This window comes from Pseudorca crassidens, chromosome 1, assembly GCF_039906515.1.
Source record: "Pseudorca crassidens isolate mPseCra1 chromosome 1, mPseCra1.hap1, whole genome shotgun sequence".
Classification (NCBI taxonomy): Eukaryota; Metazoa; Chordata; class Mammalia; order Artiodactyla; family Delphinidae; genus Pseudorca; species Pseudorca crassidens.
In genome coordinates, this window is record NC_090296.1 from 179,750,113 (window position 1) to 179,765,446 (window position 15,334).

The 15,334-nt window shown below is 40.4% G+C and overlaps 2 protein-coding genes across 9 annotated transcripts in view; one reads left to right on the forward strand and one right to left on the reverse strand.

Moving 5' to 3' along the window:
- The window catches only part of ACBD5 (acyl-CoA binding domain containing 5), a 34,825-nt gene extending 29,293 nt beyond the window's left edge, over positions 1–5,532 (reverse strand). For 2 of the 8 annotated variants that reach the window (XM_067701524.1, XM_067701520.1), the window contains exons 1-3: positions 4,253–4,401; positions 3,896–4,064; positions 435–555 (exon numbers count right to left, since the gene is read on the reverse strand). In XM_067701524.1, coding sequence (XP_067557625.1) covers positions 435–555; positions 3,896–4,064; positions 4,253–4,267 — 305 coding nt within the window. In that variant the 5' untranslated portion in view covers positions 4,268–4,401. Of the gene's footprint in view, positions 1–434; positions 556–3,895; positions 4,065–4,252; positions 4,402–5,160; positions 5,338–5,382 lie in introns of those variants that run through there. The other 6 variants (XM_067701535.1, XM_067701542.1, XM_067701517.1 and 3 more) reach the window with 6 other exon arrangements.
- ABI1 (abl interactor 1) overlaps positions 4,229–15,334 on the forward strand; it is a 127,833-nt gene continuing 116,727 nt past the window's right edge. Inside the window, exons 1-2 of the mRNA XM_067701674.1 lie at positions 4,229–4,368; positions 5,552–5,668. Coding sequence (XP_067557775.1) covers positions 5,552–5,668 — 117 coding nt within the window. The 5' untranslated portion in view covers positions 4,229–4,368. The remainder of the gene's footprint in view (positions 4,369–5,551; positions 5,669–15,334) is intronic.

Consider the following 15,334-nt stretch of genomic DNA (forward strand, 5'->3'; position numbering starts at 1 on the left):
CCACATGCCATAGAGCAACTAAGCCCGTGTGCCACAACTACTGAGCCTGCGCTCTAGAGCCCACGAGCCACAACTACTGAGCCTGCGTGCCACAACTACTGAAGCCCACGCGCCTACAGCCCACGGTCCGCAACAAGAGAAGCCACCGCATTGAGAAGCCCGCACACTGCAACAAAGAGTAGACACCGCTCATTGCAACTAGCGAAAGCCCACATGTAGCAATGGAGACCCAACGCAGCCAAAAATAAATAAAGAAATTTATTTTAAAAAAAAACCCTTGTTTAAAAAAAAAAAAGAGCACACAGAGGATAAAAATGTATCCAGTACCCAGAATACTTTGTGCACAGAATAATCCATAACCACATAAGTAACAGTCATATGATAATTATGTCATTAAACTCAAAATTCTTTCATAGCTCTCTACATAAAATTACCATTTATATCTTCCAATAGGATCCCAGAATCCAGGCCTTGATAGTTTACAGGGTCCTTCAGTTGCCTGCTTATAAAAGCTATAGAACTTGAGCATCATTTCATTTGTTGGCTGGAATGAACCTATTGGAAACATACATTAAGTAAGATCACTTGGAGAACACGATGAGCGAATGCTTAGCTTACTAACAGTGATTTTTTAATATTTCATTAATAGTTCAGATAATTTATTCTTATTTTACAGAAACAAAAGTTATGGCTCAGTTTATTTCTTTGATTTGAAAAAACTCTGAAATTTTACACTTTAATAACAACGCCTAATATAGTTCAATAAATAAGAGAATAAAAGAATAAACATGTTGTAGATGTAACCAAAATAACTGGCAAATGTCATTTAAAAAAAATAAAATATAGAATAACTGTATCATACAACTGTAATAAGGTATTTCTATTAAAAAATTGTGACAAACCACACTGACTATAGCACAAATGAAAGTTAAATGTATACTCTGCTTAATAAAACTGCAACAGTAAGAAATTCAACTTCTCTTGGCCAAATTTCCGATTTCTCAGAGGATTAGGAACTTTGGCTAAAGCCAACCAGTGTGTACTGTGATAGAAAAAGAATTAATCCAAGATAAAATAGATTTCTCACTTCCTACCTCCATAGTTTTGGACATGCCAATTTTTTGAGGATCAGTCTTCACATGTTTCTAGGTTATCAATAAACTTTTTTATGTTTAAAGTTTTCAAATTGTTTGAACAAATGCTATAAGTTGCAATACTCTTTATGAGAGAGAAAAATTGGAATATAAATGTTTTATAATAACTAACTGGCTAAATAATTATGATATACATAAATTATGGGATTATTTATAACTACCGCCCTTAAAATTTTTACTGTAGAAAAATATAAAAAATAGCATGAGAAAAGTTTCAAGATCTACTATAAAATGAGTTAAACAGCAGTTTAAAACAGCATACCCAGCACAATCCATTTTTACAAAATAAGTACTTATATACTTAAAAAGCAGAGTAGAAGGAAACATGTCAAAATGTTAAAAGAGGATAGATATCGCTGTCATAGGCATATAGATTACTTCTAGTTTCTCTTTTGCTTATTTGCATTTAAAAAAAATTTACATTTATTGTGCATTACTTTTGTTCCAAAATTTATTATAAAAACAAAAACTAAAACTGTAAAAAGATGTTTTTAAAACTTCACAGATTACATAATAATCTGATAACATGTAGTAATCAAAAACTAGTAGTTTATAAACATTGTGAAAATTACAACACAGACAAGCTGAGAGCTGGTGTTTCAGTTTTGGCCAGGAGTGAATAATTAATTCCAAAATCACAATAATAAATTAGCTACACAATATATGCTCATTTAGGAATATCCATTAGATGCAGTGTTTCAATGATATAGTCTTTATATAGCAGAGGGGAAAAAAATGGAGAAACTATAGTTAAAAATGGTTACCTATTTAAAAAAAAAAATGGTTACCTACTTAAATGACACAAACCTTAATTTAAAACATCAAAAGCCTCATCTCATAATATCTTCAGTAAGTCAATCAACTGAGATTTAAAAGTTTATTGGTTAAGGTGAGTAACATATACATTAGGTTAAAGCAAAAACTAATAACATATATTGAATATATTCTGTGTATAAGACACTAGATAAAGTATAGTCTCTATCCTCAAGGTGCTCACACACAACATCTTACCGAAAAATCTGAACAAACTTTTTGGCCAACCCAATACATTTGATATGTATGTGTTTAAAACATAATATAGGAAATAAAATTTCTAAAGGTCAAGGGCATACCAAACATAGGTGCTATAGGATTCATTATAACTTTATGCCATAGATAAAGATTAAGCAACAAGCAACATAAAAACTATAAGAATATCTGCAAAATAATCCAGGACAGATGACAAAACTTAAAAGTTTTACTATAAAACTATTTAATGATTCATTATAACAATACTTCTGCTTCAATTATTATCAGTTTAGTTTCAGGAGATAATAGTACAGTACTGAACATTGCCCCACCCAGCTGCCCTTTGGCAGAGGTTCTTAACTTGGCAATACCTTCTTAAATGTTATATAAACACAAACTGTATTTACACTTATATGGGTTTCCTAATGAGTGATATATGGTGTCAGCAAAGATAGCAAACTATCATCAAGTCTAGCTCTATCAATTTTCAAAAAATATAAAAACGTGTGGTTTAGAAGTAAGGATGAAGGTACCATTTAAACAAAACTCTTAGAATCATGCCTTCATGTAAACTCTCTTCATCAGACATTTAAAAAATCAATACCTAAATAAGTTCCTATGTTATTTCTCTACATTTTGTTCATTCACTCTTCTTTCAATTCCTCATATGTCCTCCTCCAATTTGGTGTTTGAGATTACAAAAGGAAAGCTATTTTGTGTATATTTGTTTTCAAAACCTTTTGTATCTGCACTTAATGAATGTTTGTTAATAGTATTGAACATTCATTACTTAGCCAAATGATAATTAATGAAAATAGGGAACATGACATTAAATACTATAGTAGTATATTAGTGTTATATTCAGTTAATTTTACACTCTGGAACAATGATAGTAGTTAAAAGTATCATTAAAAAAATACACGTTTATTGTGGAAAAATACACGTTTATTGCAGAAAAATATGAAGTGAAAAGTCAAATTCCCCCTTTCCAAGCCTCTCCACCGAAAAAATATTTGAATAACGGCCTTAAACTTCCCAACATTTGTCAAAGACATAAAATTACAAATTCAAAAAGCTCTGCAAAACCCCAAACAGCATTAATATGAAGAAAACCATACCAAGACAGATCATAATCAAACTGCTCAAAACCAACGATAAAGAGAAAAATCTTGACAGAAGCCAGAGAAACGACAGGCTAAATATGAAAGAACAGCTCCAATGACTTTTCATCCAAGGTGCAAAGGTCCCATACGAGTATGAAAAAGAGAACACTAGGACCATAGAACAGGTATTTTTTTTTAAGTAATAAATATATATGTACTTTTAAAATAAGAGAAATCGTTTTACAAATGAATATAGTTGTTCTTTCCTTTCTTTCCCTTCATATCAAAAGTTTTCAAAAAGTAGACTTTATGAGTATGCGGCCCTAGGCATCCCCATCCCAGATTTTTTAAAAACATACCCAAATCCGCAGTCATTAAGGGACTTTTCTTTTCGACAACAATATAAACTGCTTAAAATCTGGATAATATATTTGTCTCAGGCTTGAAAGATCAGCAGGCAATTAATTCCCATCCGACACCTCCCCTTCAATTACATGCCTTTTCAACGCAAAAGAAGAAGTAGGTTAAATAAGCAAGACTAGAAGCAGAAAGAAGGCTAAAGGAGGTGAGATTCAGAAACTGGGGCCTCAAGCCTCTGCAGAAGGCTTGTCCAGCCGGGCATGCACGTACCATTTTTCGGCAAACTCTGGATCACCTTCACCGCCGCCTCAAACCGGGTTTCATGCACGGATCTCGTGTCCGCCATCTCCAGCCTCCAGCGCCGGCCCCGGTCCCAAGGTCTGTCGGCTGGAATCAGGCAGCAGCAGCAGCACCACCTTTCCCAGGAGCCTGCATGAAACTGGAACATGGAGCGCAGCCGCGGATCAACATGCCCAAAGGGAGGAGGACCCGGAGCGCAGCTGGTCAGTTCCCCGTGGCCCTGCCCTATCCAGGCCACACAGTCTGAGATGGCCCGGCTCCTTCCTCCTCCCCGGGGCGTGACCTAGGCTGGGGAGGCCGGGCCGCCCAGACAGAAAAACAACTCACCGAGAGGAAGAGCATCTCTAGCAGAAGGCGGAGGGGCCCCGGGCACTGGTGGTCGCTGTGCCGCTGACCCACCCGCAGGACCCTGGCGGAGCGGCCACACCCCCCATCCCGGCGAGGTCCGTCTGTCCGTCCGCGCCCTCCCCGCAGCCCCGCCCCAGAGTCTTGGGGGGACCCACTCTCTACCGCCACCGTCGCCGCGCAGCAAACTCCACCCACCCGCCCAGCAGCCTTGGCGATGACGCGCGCCGTCTGTCTGTCCCTGGAAAAGGGCCGGAGAAAGCGGAAAAGAAGAGCAGCGAGATAGATCGGCGGAGGGCCCCGGGCTCGTTGTTTGAACAGGCCCGACCGATGTGTCGGCGCCAGGGCAGCCGAGGCGGGGTTGCAGCGCGTGTAGGCACCGCTGGGCAAAAAAATGACTGTGGTCCCCAGCGCCTGTCCTCTCTTAGGTTAAGGTTTGAGAAAGGTGATGGGACTTAAGCAAAGAGCTTTAGATCCAGAGAGACCTGGTGCGAACCTTAAATTCTGCCATTTAAGTTCTGCGACCTAGGGCAAGTTACTTAGCCTCTCCAGCGGCAATCTTCCTAACACCCGAAAGGGTAGATGAAAGGATTAGGGATGCTGGATGGAGGTGCTTAGCAGTGCTTGGCTCGCAGGTCTTTGACAGCTTTAGCCGCCCCGAGACAAGGACGTCCGAGCAACAACCAAAGGAGAGGGGAGGTTGCCCGCTACTTAGACTGGGCGGGGGGAGGGAGAGCACCTTCCCTTGCACCAACCCCGACTTCGATCCCCAGGGATCCGGGCTCCGTACAGCTCCAGCCCGAGCTAATGGGCGACAGGGCGTGGGGGAGGGCCGAACGAGGGACCAGTACGGATCATCAACCCTAGAAAGAGGTACCCTGGGCCTTCACCTTTCTAGCACATCGCCCCGCGTCCTCAGGCATCTAGGAAGCGCCCCCAGGCCCAAGGCGGGGGTACTGCTATAGGTTCTGGGGGTGGAGTCCTGCTGCCCGGAAATCCCAAAGTCGCCAGGTCCCTTTGTCAGTTCGGGAGGGGTTAGGAGGGTGACTAGTTTAAATCTAGGCGCAGACTCTAAGTTACTCTTCCCTTCGAGCCGCAGTGCCGGCGTTTACCTTGGTATTGCCGGGCAAGGCCTGTCCGGTAAGGTCCCCGACGCCCGCCCCTCGCCCTGCCCCGCGGGCTTGTGGGAAATGTAGTCCCCGCTCCGGGTGCTTCCGGACACCTCCCTCTGGCGGCGGGCGTTCCTCCCACTTGTTCCGGTTCGTTTTCTCTGTCCCGCAGATGCTGGAGCCGTTGCGACGGAAGTCCCGCCTTGCTACTGCGTCGCACTTTGTGCTACTTCAAAACACCACATCCGCTTCCAGCCAAAGGGATAGACACTCAGTGGTCCTTTCAGAGGTATCCAGGTGGGGCTGGACTGGAGTGGGAGAGCTGGGATTTTGTTTCTTGCTTCTGATGCTTACTAACTTTGAGATCGTGTGCTGTTAGATTACCGTCAGGTAATAAAAACTACGGCTTACTGAGTGCCTGATACTTGCCAAGCACATAATATGTATTCCAAAAACGCTGTAGGGCGTTTGTCAATGAGGAAATTGAACCATATTAACTCATTTGCCCAGGGTCAAGTAGCAGTAAGTACAGGAGTAAGTAGACAGAGCCAGGAGTCAGTCAATGCAAAAAACTCTTGCTTTATAGCTTGGATTTTTTCCAGGACAGCAGAGTGTAAGAAACTAACAGTGTCCAACTAGGGAGATTTTATGTGTTTAATATCTACCGCTTCCTCTACTCTTTCCTTGCTCTTTTATTATGTATCTTTTCAGTTCCAGTCAGTCGTGCATACTTATAAGAGGGCTTGGGTATTCATTTCGTATCTAGGACTTCATTTTAACAACTGTTCATTAAGCTTATGTAATAAGCGAATTTACAGTACATTGGTCTTTAAGTTATGATGAATAAGAATTTTTCTGCCAGTGACTTCTGTTGTATTTCCATTTGCTGGTACTGTGAATTTCCAATCAAGGAGAATAGCATAAGGAGAAAAGACATTGAGGTTATTCAGGTAAAGGTATTTAAAAAGTAGCTCCTTCTTGTAGCTGTGCTGGTTTAGATGTGATACTTCCTACTGAAATGTAATGATGAATATGATGGATTGAATCAGTTCCTAAGGTGCCTTCCAATTATGTAATCCTGTAATTCTACCTAAAATATATCTCATGGAACACTAATGCCTTTTAGTACTTTCAGTACAGTGCCTAATATGAAGCATTTATTTTAAATTGAGATATATTGACATATAACAATATATTAGTTTCAGGTGTACAACATAATGATTTGATATTTGCATACATTATGAAATGATCACTGCAGTAAATAAAGCATTCTTGATCATGTATTTCTATAGATACTTTTTATTTAAATTTATTTATTCATTAATTTAATTTTTGGCTGCATTGGGTCTTCGCTGGTGCACGCGGGCTTTCTCTAGTTGAAGTGAGCAGGGGCTACTCTTTGTTGTGGGGCGCAGGCTTCTCATTGTGGTGGCTTCTCTTGTTGCAGAGCACAGGCTCTAGGCACGCGGGCTTCAGTAGTTGTGGCACACGGGCTTCAGTAGTTGTGGCTCATGGGCTCTAGAGTACAGGCTGAGTAGTTGTGGTGCACGGGTTTAGTTGCTCCGCGGCAAGTGGGATCTTCCCGGACCAGGGCTCGAACCCGTGTCCCCTGCATTGGCAGGTGGATTCTTAACCACTGCGCCACCAGGGAAGCCCTCTACAGATATTTTAATTAAGAATGGGTCCGCTTCTTACACATGGCCACAAGAAAGGTAAAATAGTACGTTTAAGGGTTTTAAGAAACATAAAGGAATAAATATTAAAATAAAAAGGATTCTTTTAGATGCTCCTTCCTTTACAAATATTTTAAAAGTCCTGCTATGTCTCATGTAATGTAATTGACACTGAAGTTACAAAGCCTTTCAGGGAACTCAGTCTAGTGTGGGAAACAGGTATGTAATGTAATAATTACACCGCAATGCAGAAGTGTTAAAACTGAAAGATATAAAAAACACTATATTATGTGTACCAAAAGTCAACTACAAAAGTGTTCATAATAGCACTGTTTGCTAACAGCCCAAACCTGGAAGCAACTCAGTGACCATCAACAGTGGAATAGGTAAATATGGACTACTGAAGAGCAATGAGAGCAAATGAACTACATCTGTTCAGCATCTTCCGTGAATCTCAGAGGCGCAAGGGAAAAGAAACTAGATTCAAAAGAGACCATATTGTATGATTCTGTCTACATAAGTTTCAAACAGGCAAAACCAACGTATGTTCAAATTCAGGCTGGAAGTAAAGTGTCTGGAAATGGGAAGAGGGAACTCTGAGGTTCTAGTATTGTTCTATTTCTTGAGTTAGGTGCTTTTCACAGGGGTACAGGGGTATGTTCACTTTGTGTAACTACTGAAATGCATAACTAAGATTTGTTTATTTTTCTTTGTGTATGTTATCCTTCAATTAAAACTTTCATTTAAAAAATTTAAGTGCCATGGGAACAAGAGAAAGATTAAATCTATGTGACAGATGAGGGGGATGTCACAGAGGAAGCAACTTTTTAGCTGGTTCTTCTGGAATGGGGAGAGAGTCATTCTAGGTAGAGGTAGAAAAGCTAAAACAAGTGATCATCTTGTAATGTATAGAAATATCGTTATCACTATGTTGTGCACCAGGAACTAACATAGTGTTGTAGGTCAATTATACTTAAAAAGAAAAACAAACTCATAGAAAGAGACCAGATTTGCAGTTACCAGAGGTGGGAAGCGGAGGGAGGAGGAATTGAATGAAGGTGGTCAAAAGATACGAACTTCCAGTTATAAAATAAATACTAAGGATATAATATACAACATGATTAATATAATTAACACTGCTGTATGATATATATGAAAGTTGTTAGAGTAAATCCTAAGAGTTCTCATCACAGGTAAAAAAATACTTCTTTTTCTTTTTTGTTTATTAAACTTCCTGTGATAATCATTTCAAGATGTATGTTAAGTCAAATCATTATGCTGTACACCTTAAACTTATACAGTGCTGTATGTCAATTATATCTCAGTAAAACTGGAAGAAACAAAAGCTAAAACAGTACACCATATGTGGTTAGCAGCAAGTTTGTTCACATGATGGCAACATAGTTATGAGGGAAGGTGGGTCAAAGCACTGGATGAAAGGTCAAAGCACTGATTGAGGCCGACTTGAAGGTCATATATGCCATGCAAAGGAGTTTGTACTTTGTTATGGATCCATGAAGACTATTTTTGTATCAGCTACAGTTTGGTTAGAAAAGCAGAACTACTATGATTGATACAGTATAAGAGATTTTTTTGGGGGGGGGATTTATTTTTGGCTGCGTTGGGTCTTCGTTGCTGCGCACGGGCTTTCTCTAGTTGTGGTGAGGGGGTCTACTTTTCGTTACAGTGCGCAGGCCTCTCATTGCAGTGGCCTCTCTTGTTGCAGAGCATGGGCTTCAGTAGTCATGGTACGCGGGCTCAGTAGTTGTGGCTCTCAGGCTCTAGAGCACAGGCTCAGTAGTTGTGACTCATGGGCTTAGTTGCTCTGTGGCACGTGGGATTTTCCTGGACCAGGGCTCGAACACGTGTCCCCTGCATTGGCAGGCGGACTCTTAACCACTGCGCCACCAGGGAAGCCCGGTATAAGAGAGCAATTACAGGGATTAGAGTTAACATAACTGTGGGAGCTGATAAAGAGGCCTTTGGAACACTTTGCCTCTGTTTCTGGAGGTGAGGCTAAAATGGCTATAGGTCAGCATATCTTATAGTCAGGAACTGGTGTGAAGGACTGAAGAGCAAACTGAGACCCCTAAGCACAAACTGAAACCAATGAGGACAAATTGAATCCTATGTTATCTCTCACTGCTTCTAAATTCAGTGATGTGCATATTAACCTTCAGAACAAAATGGTACCAGTCTCCATGGAGCTGAACTCATGCCTGACTTAAGACCCAGAGAAGCTGTGTGTCAAGCTGCTACTCCACGCCTGGTATCCTTCAGAGCTGCTTCACTTCTGCCTGCCAAACCTCACATAAATTCATCTGGGAGGGGACTTCCCTGGTGGTGCAGTGGATAAGAATCCACGTGCCAATGCAGGGGACATGGGTTCGATCCCTGGTCCGGGAAGATCCCACATGCCACAGAGCAACTAAGCCCATGTGCCACAACTACTGAGCCGGCACACCTAGAGCCCGTGCTCCACAACAAGAGAAGCCACCCCAACGAGAAGCCCATGCTCCACAACGAAGAGCAGCCCCCGTTCGCCGCAACTAGAGAAAGCCCGTGCACAGCAACAAAGACCCAACGCAGCCAAAAATAAATAAAAATTTTTTTTTAATTCATTTGTTAGATACAGTTCTAGCTTCTCTAAGAATGATGACCCAATACAAATTCACCACAGTTATTATAATTATTACTTGGCGTGGCCAAATTTTATTCCAGAAATATATAGAAAGATAAACATTAAAAAATCTAACAGGGGGGCTTCCCTGGTGGCACAGTGGTTGAGAGTCTGCCTGCCAATGCAGGGGACATGGGTTCATGCCCCGGTCCGGGAAGATCCCACATGCCACGGAACGGCTGGGCCTGTGAGCCATGGCCACTGAGCCTACGCGTCCAGAGCCTGTGCTCCACAACGGGAGAGGCCACAACAGTGAGAGGCCCACGTACTGCAAAAAAAAAAAAAAAAAAAAAAATCTAACTGGAACTTCAGTGGTGGTCCAGTGGGTAAGAATCCGTGCTCCCAATGTAGGGGGCTGGAGTTCAATCCCTGGCTGGGGAACTAGATCTCACATACATGCCACAACTAAGAGTCCACATGCTGCAACTAAGACCCGGTGCAGCCAAGATAAATATAAATAAATAAATATTTTTTAAAAAAGAGTTCTCATCACAAGGAAAAAAAAATTTTTAAATCTAACCTAAATAAAAAGAGAAAATGAAAAGACAAAACAAAAACCCAACCTTGGCTGTTATTCAGAAATACCATCTGTTATGGACTGAATGTTTGTGTCCACAAAATTCATGTGTTGAAGCCCTAACCCCCAATGTGATTGTATTTGGAGATAGGGCCTGTGATAAAGGCTAAATGAGGTCATAAGGGTGGGACCCAAATCCAATAGGGTGGTGCCCTTATACGAAAAGGAGACACCAGAACTCTTTCTCTCCACTATGTGAGGACATAGAAAGAAAGTACCTATCTATAAGCCAGCATCTTGACCTTGGGCTTCTCAGCCTCTAGACTGTAAGAAATAAATTTCTGTTGCTTAAGCCACCCAGTCTATGGTATTTTATTATGGCAGACTGAATGGATAAAGACTCCAGCCATACTTCTGAAAGACAGCCAAAGAGGAAAAAGAAATGAGGCATAAATATAAGAAAGGAAGAGACAAAATTTTTATTTTTGGATAATAGAATTGTCTAGAAAAATAATATTGAATAAGCTAAAATGCTATTAAAATGAATTTGAGTTCAAGCAGATGAATAATTTGAGATAAATATACAAAATCTATAGTTTTCTAATATTGGAATGCAGAAGTCAAGGCCAGATAGATTAAAGACTTAAATATAAAAAGTAAAACTAGGGGCTTCCCGGGTGGCGCAGTGGTTAATAATCCGCCTGCCAATGCAGGGAACATGGGTTCGAGCCCGTGTGCTACAGCTACTGAGCTTGCAGTCTAGAGCCCACGAGCCACAACTGCTGAAGCCCGCACACCTAGAGCCCGTGCTCCGCAACAAGAGAAGCCACCGCAATGAGCAGCCCACGCACCACAATTAGTAGCCCCCGCTCACCGCAACTAGAGAAAGCCTGCGCGTGGCAACGAAGACCCAACACAGCCAAAAATCAGTAAATAAAATAAATTTTTAAAATTTTTAAATAAAAAAAATAAAAAGGAAAACTACAAATTCTTAGACGATAAGACATTCTTAGCTAATGCAACAAGACAAAAAAATATGAATGAGATATAAGAATCAGGAAAGAAAAAGTGAATCTTTCATTATTTGCAGATGATATGTTTGTCCACGTAGAAAATTTAGGGGAGGGAATGCCCTGGCAGTCTAGTGGTTAGGACTTGGCACTCTCAGTGCTGAGGCTCAGGTTCAGTCCCTGGTCAGGGAACTAAGATCCCACAAGCCGTGAGGCACAGCCAAAAAAAAAAAAAAAAAATTAGGGGAAGCAACGGTTATTACAGTGAAGAAAGTGTTCAGCTGAACATAAGGTCAATCAATAATGATCCCTTAAACCAACACTAATCAATTAGAAAGTGTAATAGAAAAATATTGACAACAGCAATACATTCCAAAGTACCAGGAACAAATAAAAAAATGTGTAATACCTTTATGGAAAATAATGAAATTTATCAATGGGCAAAATTATCAAAATTTATCAACACAGCCAAAAATAAAATTAATTAAAAAAGAAAAAAGTTCTTAGGGCTTCCCTGGTGGCGCAGTGGTTGAGAGTCCGCCTGCCGATGCAGGGGACACGGGTTTGTGCCCCGGTCCGGGAAGATCCCACATGCCGCGGAGCGGCTAGGCCCGTGAGCCATGGCCGCTGAGCCTGCGCGTCTCCGCAACGGGAGAGGCCACAACAGTGAGAGGCCCGCGTACCGCAAAAAAAAAAAAAAGACAGTTCTTAGAAGAAAAATAAAACAGCTGCTGCATTGCACAACACCAGAGGGTACCATTCGTGTTTTAATGGATTTTAGTCGATGCCCCCCGAAGTCATGCAGCACAGTGGTCTTGTTTATGATTAAGTATTAAGGAAAGGTTTACATAACAAGCCCCCCAAAATAGAATTGTGAAAAGAAAATATGGATGCCTGTCTTAGGTTAGGCTTGCATTAACTAAATACCACAGACTGAGTGGCTTAAACATCAGACATTTATTTCTCACAATTATGAAGGCTGAGAAATCCAAGATCAGGGTACTAGCTGCCTGGGGTTCTTGGTGAGAGCCCCTTCCCTGGCTTGCAGATGGCTGCCTTTTTGCTGTCCTTTCCTCAGTGTGATGAATGCTCATTGAGAGAGAGGCCTCTTTCTCTTCATCTTCTCATAAGGGCACTAATCCCATCATGAGAGTCCCCAAGTTCATGAACTAATCAAAACCTAATTACATCCTGAAGTCCCCACCTCCAAAAACCATCACACTGGGAATTAGAGTTTCAGAATATGAATTATTCGGGGCAGAATAAACATTGTCTACAATATGTTTTACTACATCCAAATTGAAAACTTTGGTGTGAAAGAAGATATATATATATATATATATATATATATAAAACTAAAAGCATGCTACCGATTTGGGAAAAAACCTTTCAACATACTTTTTTAATATAAATTTATTTATTTATTTTAATTATTTATTTTTGGCTGCATTGGGTCTTTGTGCTGTGTGCAGGCTTCTCATTGCGGTGGCTTCTCTTTCTGCGGAGCACAGGCTCTAGGCTCTCGGGCTTCAGTAGTTGTGGCACACAGGCTCAGTAGTTGTGGCTCGCAGGCTTAGTTGCTCTGCAGCATGTGGGATCTTCCCAGACCAGGGATCGAACCCATGTCCGCTGCATTGGCAGGTGGGTTCTTAACCACTGTGTCACCAAGGAAGTTCCTCAACACATATGTTGAGTGATAGTCTCTATATCCAACTCCCTTCTCCCTTGTCTCTATAGAGGTTATAAAAAGCTAAGAACTCAATTTCCTAGACTCTCCTACAGCTAAAGGTAGCCATGTGTCACATTTCTGGTCTGTGAGTATAATGGCAGTTGCTGGATAGTGCTTCTGTGAAGGATTTTTTACAGGTAAAGATTTAGTTGGCTTGCCTCTTAGCCTTTTACCCTCATCCTTCTTCTTAATGAAAAGTTGTTGAAATGGATAGAGGTATAGCAGCTATCTTACCCCATATATAACAAGAGTCATGTATCAAGGAGAAGAGGAGTCCGAGTCCTTGATGACATCATGAATACCAGCACCAGCCTTGTTTGGTCTATTTGTCCTTCCAAATTTCCTGAATATAAAAATATAAACATCAGAAAGCTGTTTGTAATAGTAAACAGCTTGAAACAACCAAAATACCTTCAAATGGAGAATGCATAATAAAGTGTGGAACATTTAAACAATGAGATACTATACAGTGATGAAAAAGGAATGGACCATTCGACTGTGAATCACAAGAATATAATGTTAAGTGGAAAAAAAATTTGTAGAATATATAAAACACAAAAAACAGAATTATAAATTTATACAAACGTAATGTGTAAAATATACAAACGTATACAAACGTAATGTGTAAAATATCTTTCAATAGAAAGATAAACACTAAATTCATGCTAGTGATTGCCTTGGTGGGTGGAGGGACTGGTTATGGCACACAGAGGGTCTACATTTTTATCTGAATATTTTATTTCCCTGAAAAAAGCAAATATGAGAAGTGTAACAAATTTTATTTTGTAGAATTTTACCCAATTGCCCCACATTGCTTATTGAATAATTCACCTCTTCCCCCCGATTTGAAATGCCCCCTTTAAAAATACTAGTTCCCACAACCCAGCAGCAACAACAAAAAACAGATTTAAAAACGTACAAAGGACTTGAACAGACATTTCTCCAAAGAAGATATGCAGGTGGCCAATGAACAGATGGAATGATGCTCAGCACCACTAATCAATTGGGGAATGCAAATCAAAACCACAGTGAGATACCACATCACATCACATTAGGACAGTTATTATCAAAAAATCAGAAGATAGCAGTATTGGTGAGGATGTGGAGAAATTGGAACCATTGTGTATTGCTGGTGGAAATGTAAGATAGTGCACCTGCTCTGGAAAACAGTATGGCAGTTCCTCACAAAATTAAATATAGAATTATCAGGGAATTCCCTGGCGGTCCAGTGGTTAGGATGCTGCACTTTCACTGCCAAGGGCCCGGGTTCAGTCCCTGGTCAGGGAACTAAGATCCTGCAAGCCCAGCAGCATGGCCAAAAAAAAAAAAAAAGATTAGAATTATCACATGACCCAGCAATTTCCCTTCTGGACATGTATTTGAAAGCAGAAACTCAGACATATGTTTGTACAGTCATGTTGATAGCAGCACTAGTGACAATACCCAGACGGTGGACCCTATTGTCCATAAACAGATGAGTAGATAAACAAGATGTGGAACATACATATGATGGAATCTGATTCATCCTTAAAAAAATGAAGGAAATTCTGACGCATGCTACATGGATAAACCTTGAAGACATTATGCTAAGCCAAATAAGCCAGTCGCAGAAGGACAAATATTGTACTTCCACGAGGTACCTAGAGTAGTCAAATTCATATAGACAGAAAGTAGACTGCTGGTTGCCAGGGGCTGGGTGGAGGGGTGAATGGACAGTTATTATTTAATGGGTATAAAATTTCACTTTGGGAAGATGAAAAAGTTCTGGAGATGGACAACGGTGATGGTTGTACAACATTGTGGATATATTCAACATTACTGAACTGTACACTTAAAAATAAAGCAGTAAATTTTATGTTAAATATATTTTGTCACAATAAAAACTCAACTTTATAAATTATGTGCCCTTGGAAAATGTGAAAACGGTGGGAAAATGGAGAAATCCTACTTCACAGAACTTAATTTTGCAATGAAAATCTTTTTTTTTTTTTTTTTTATAATTCAGGGCTTTGTGTTTATTTCAGCAAAGCCAAATCCAGTAAACTGTTTTCATCCAGGATTAATGAGAACTACAAGGTTGGACTGTTCTCCTTCAGAATAGGCCAGTGTGTTTCAGATGGGTAAATGGATTTGCCTTAAACAAGCAAACGAATGAACAAACTAGTTCCTATTATATTTGGGGGCTTCTTTCTGGACTTTCTATTCTTTTTCTTTTGTCTCTTTATCTATTCATGTGCCATTACAAAACCATTTAAGTTATAGTAACATTTCAATATGTTTTGATTTATTTTGTTTTTGGATGTGCTGAGCAGCTTGTGGGATCTTAGTTCCTCCGACCAGGGACTG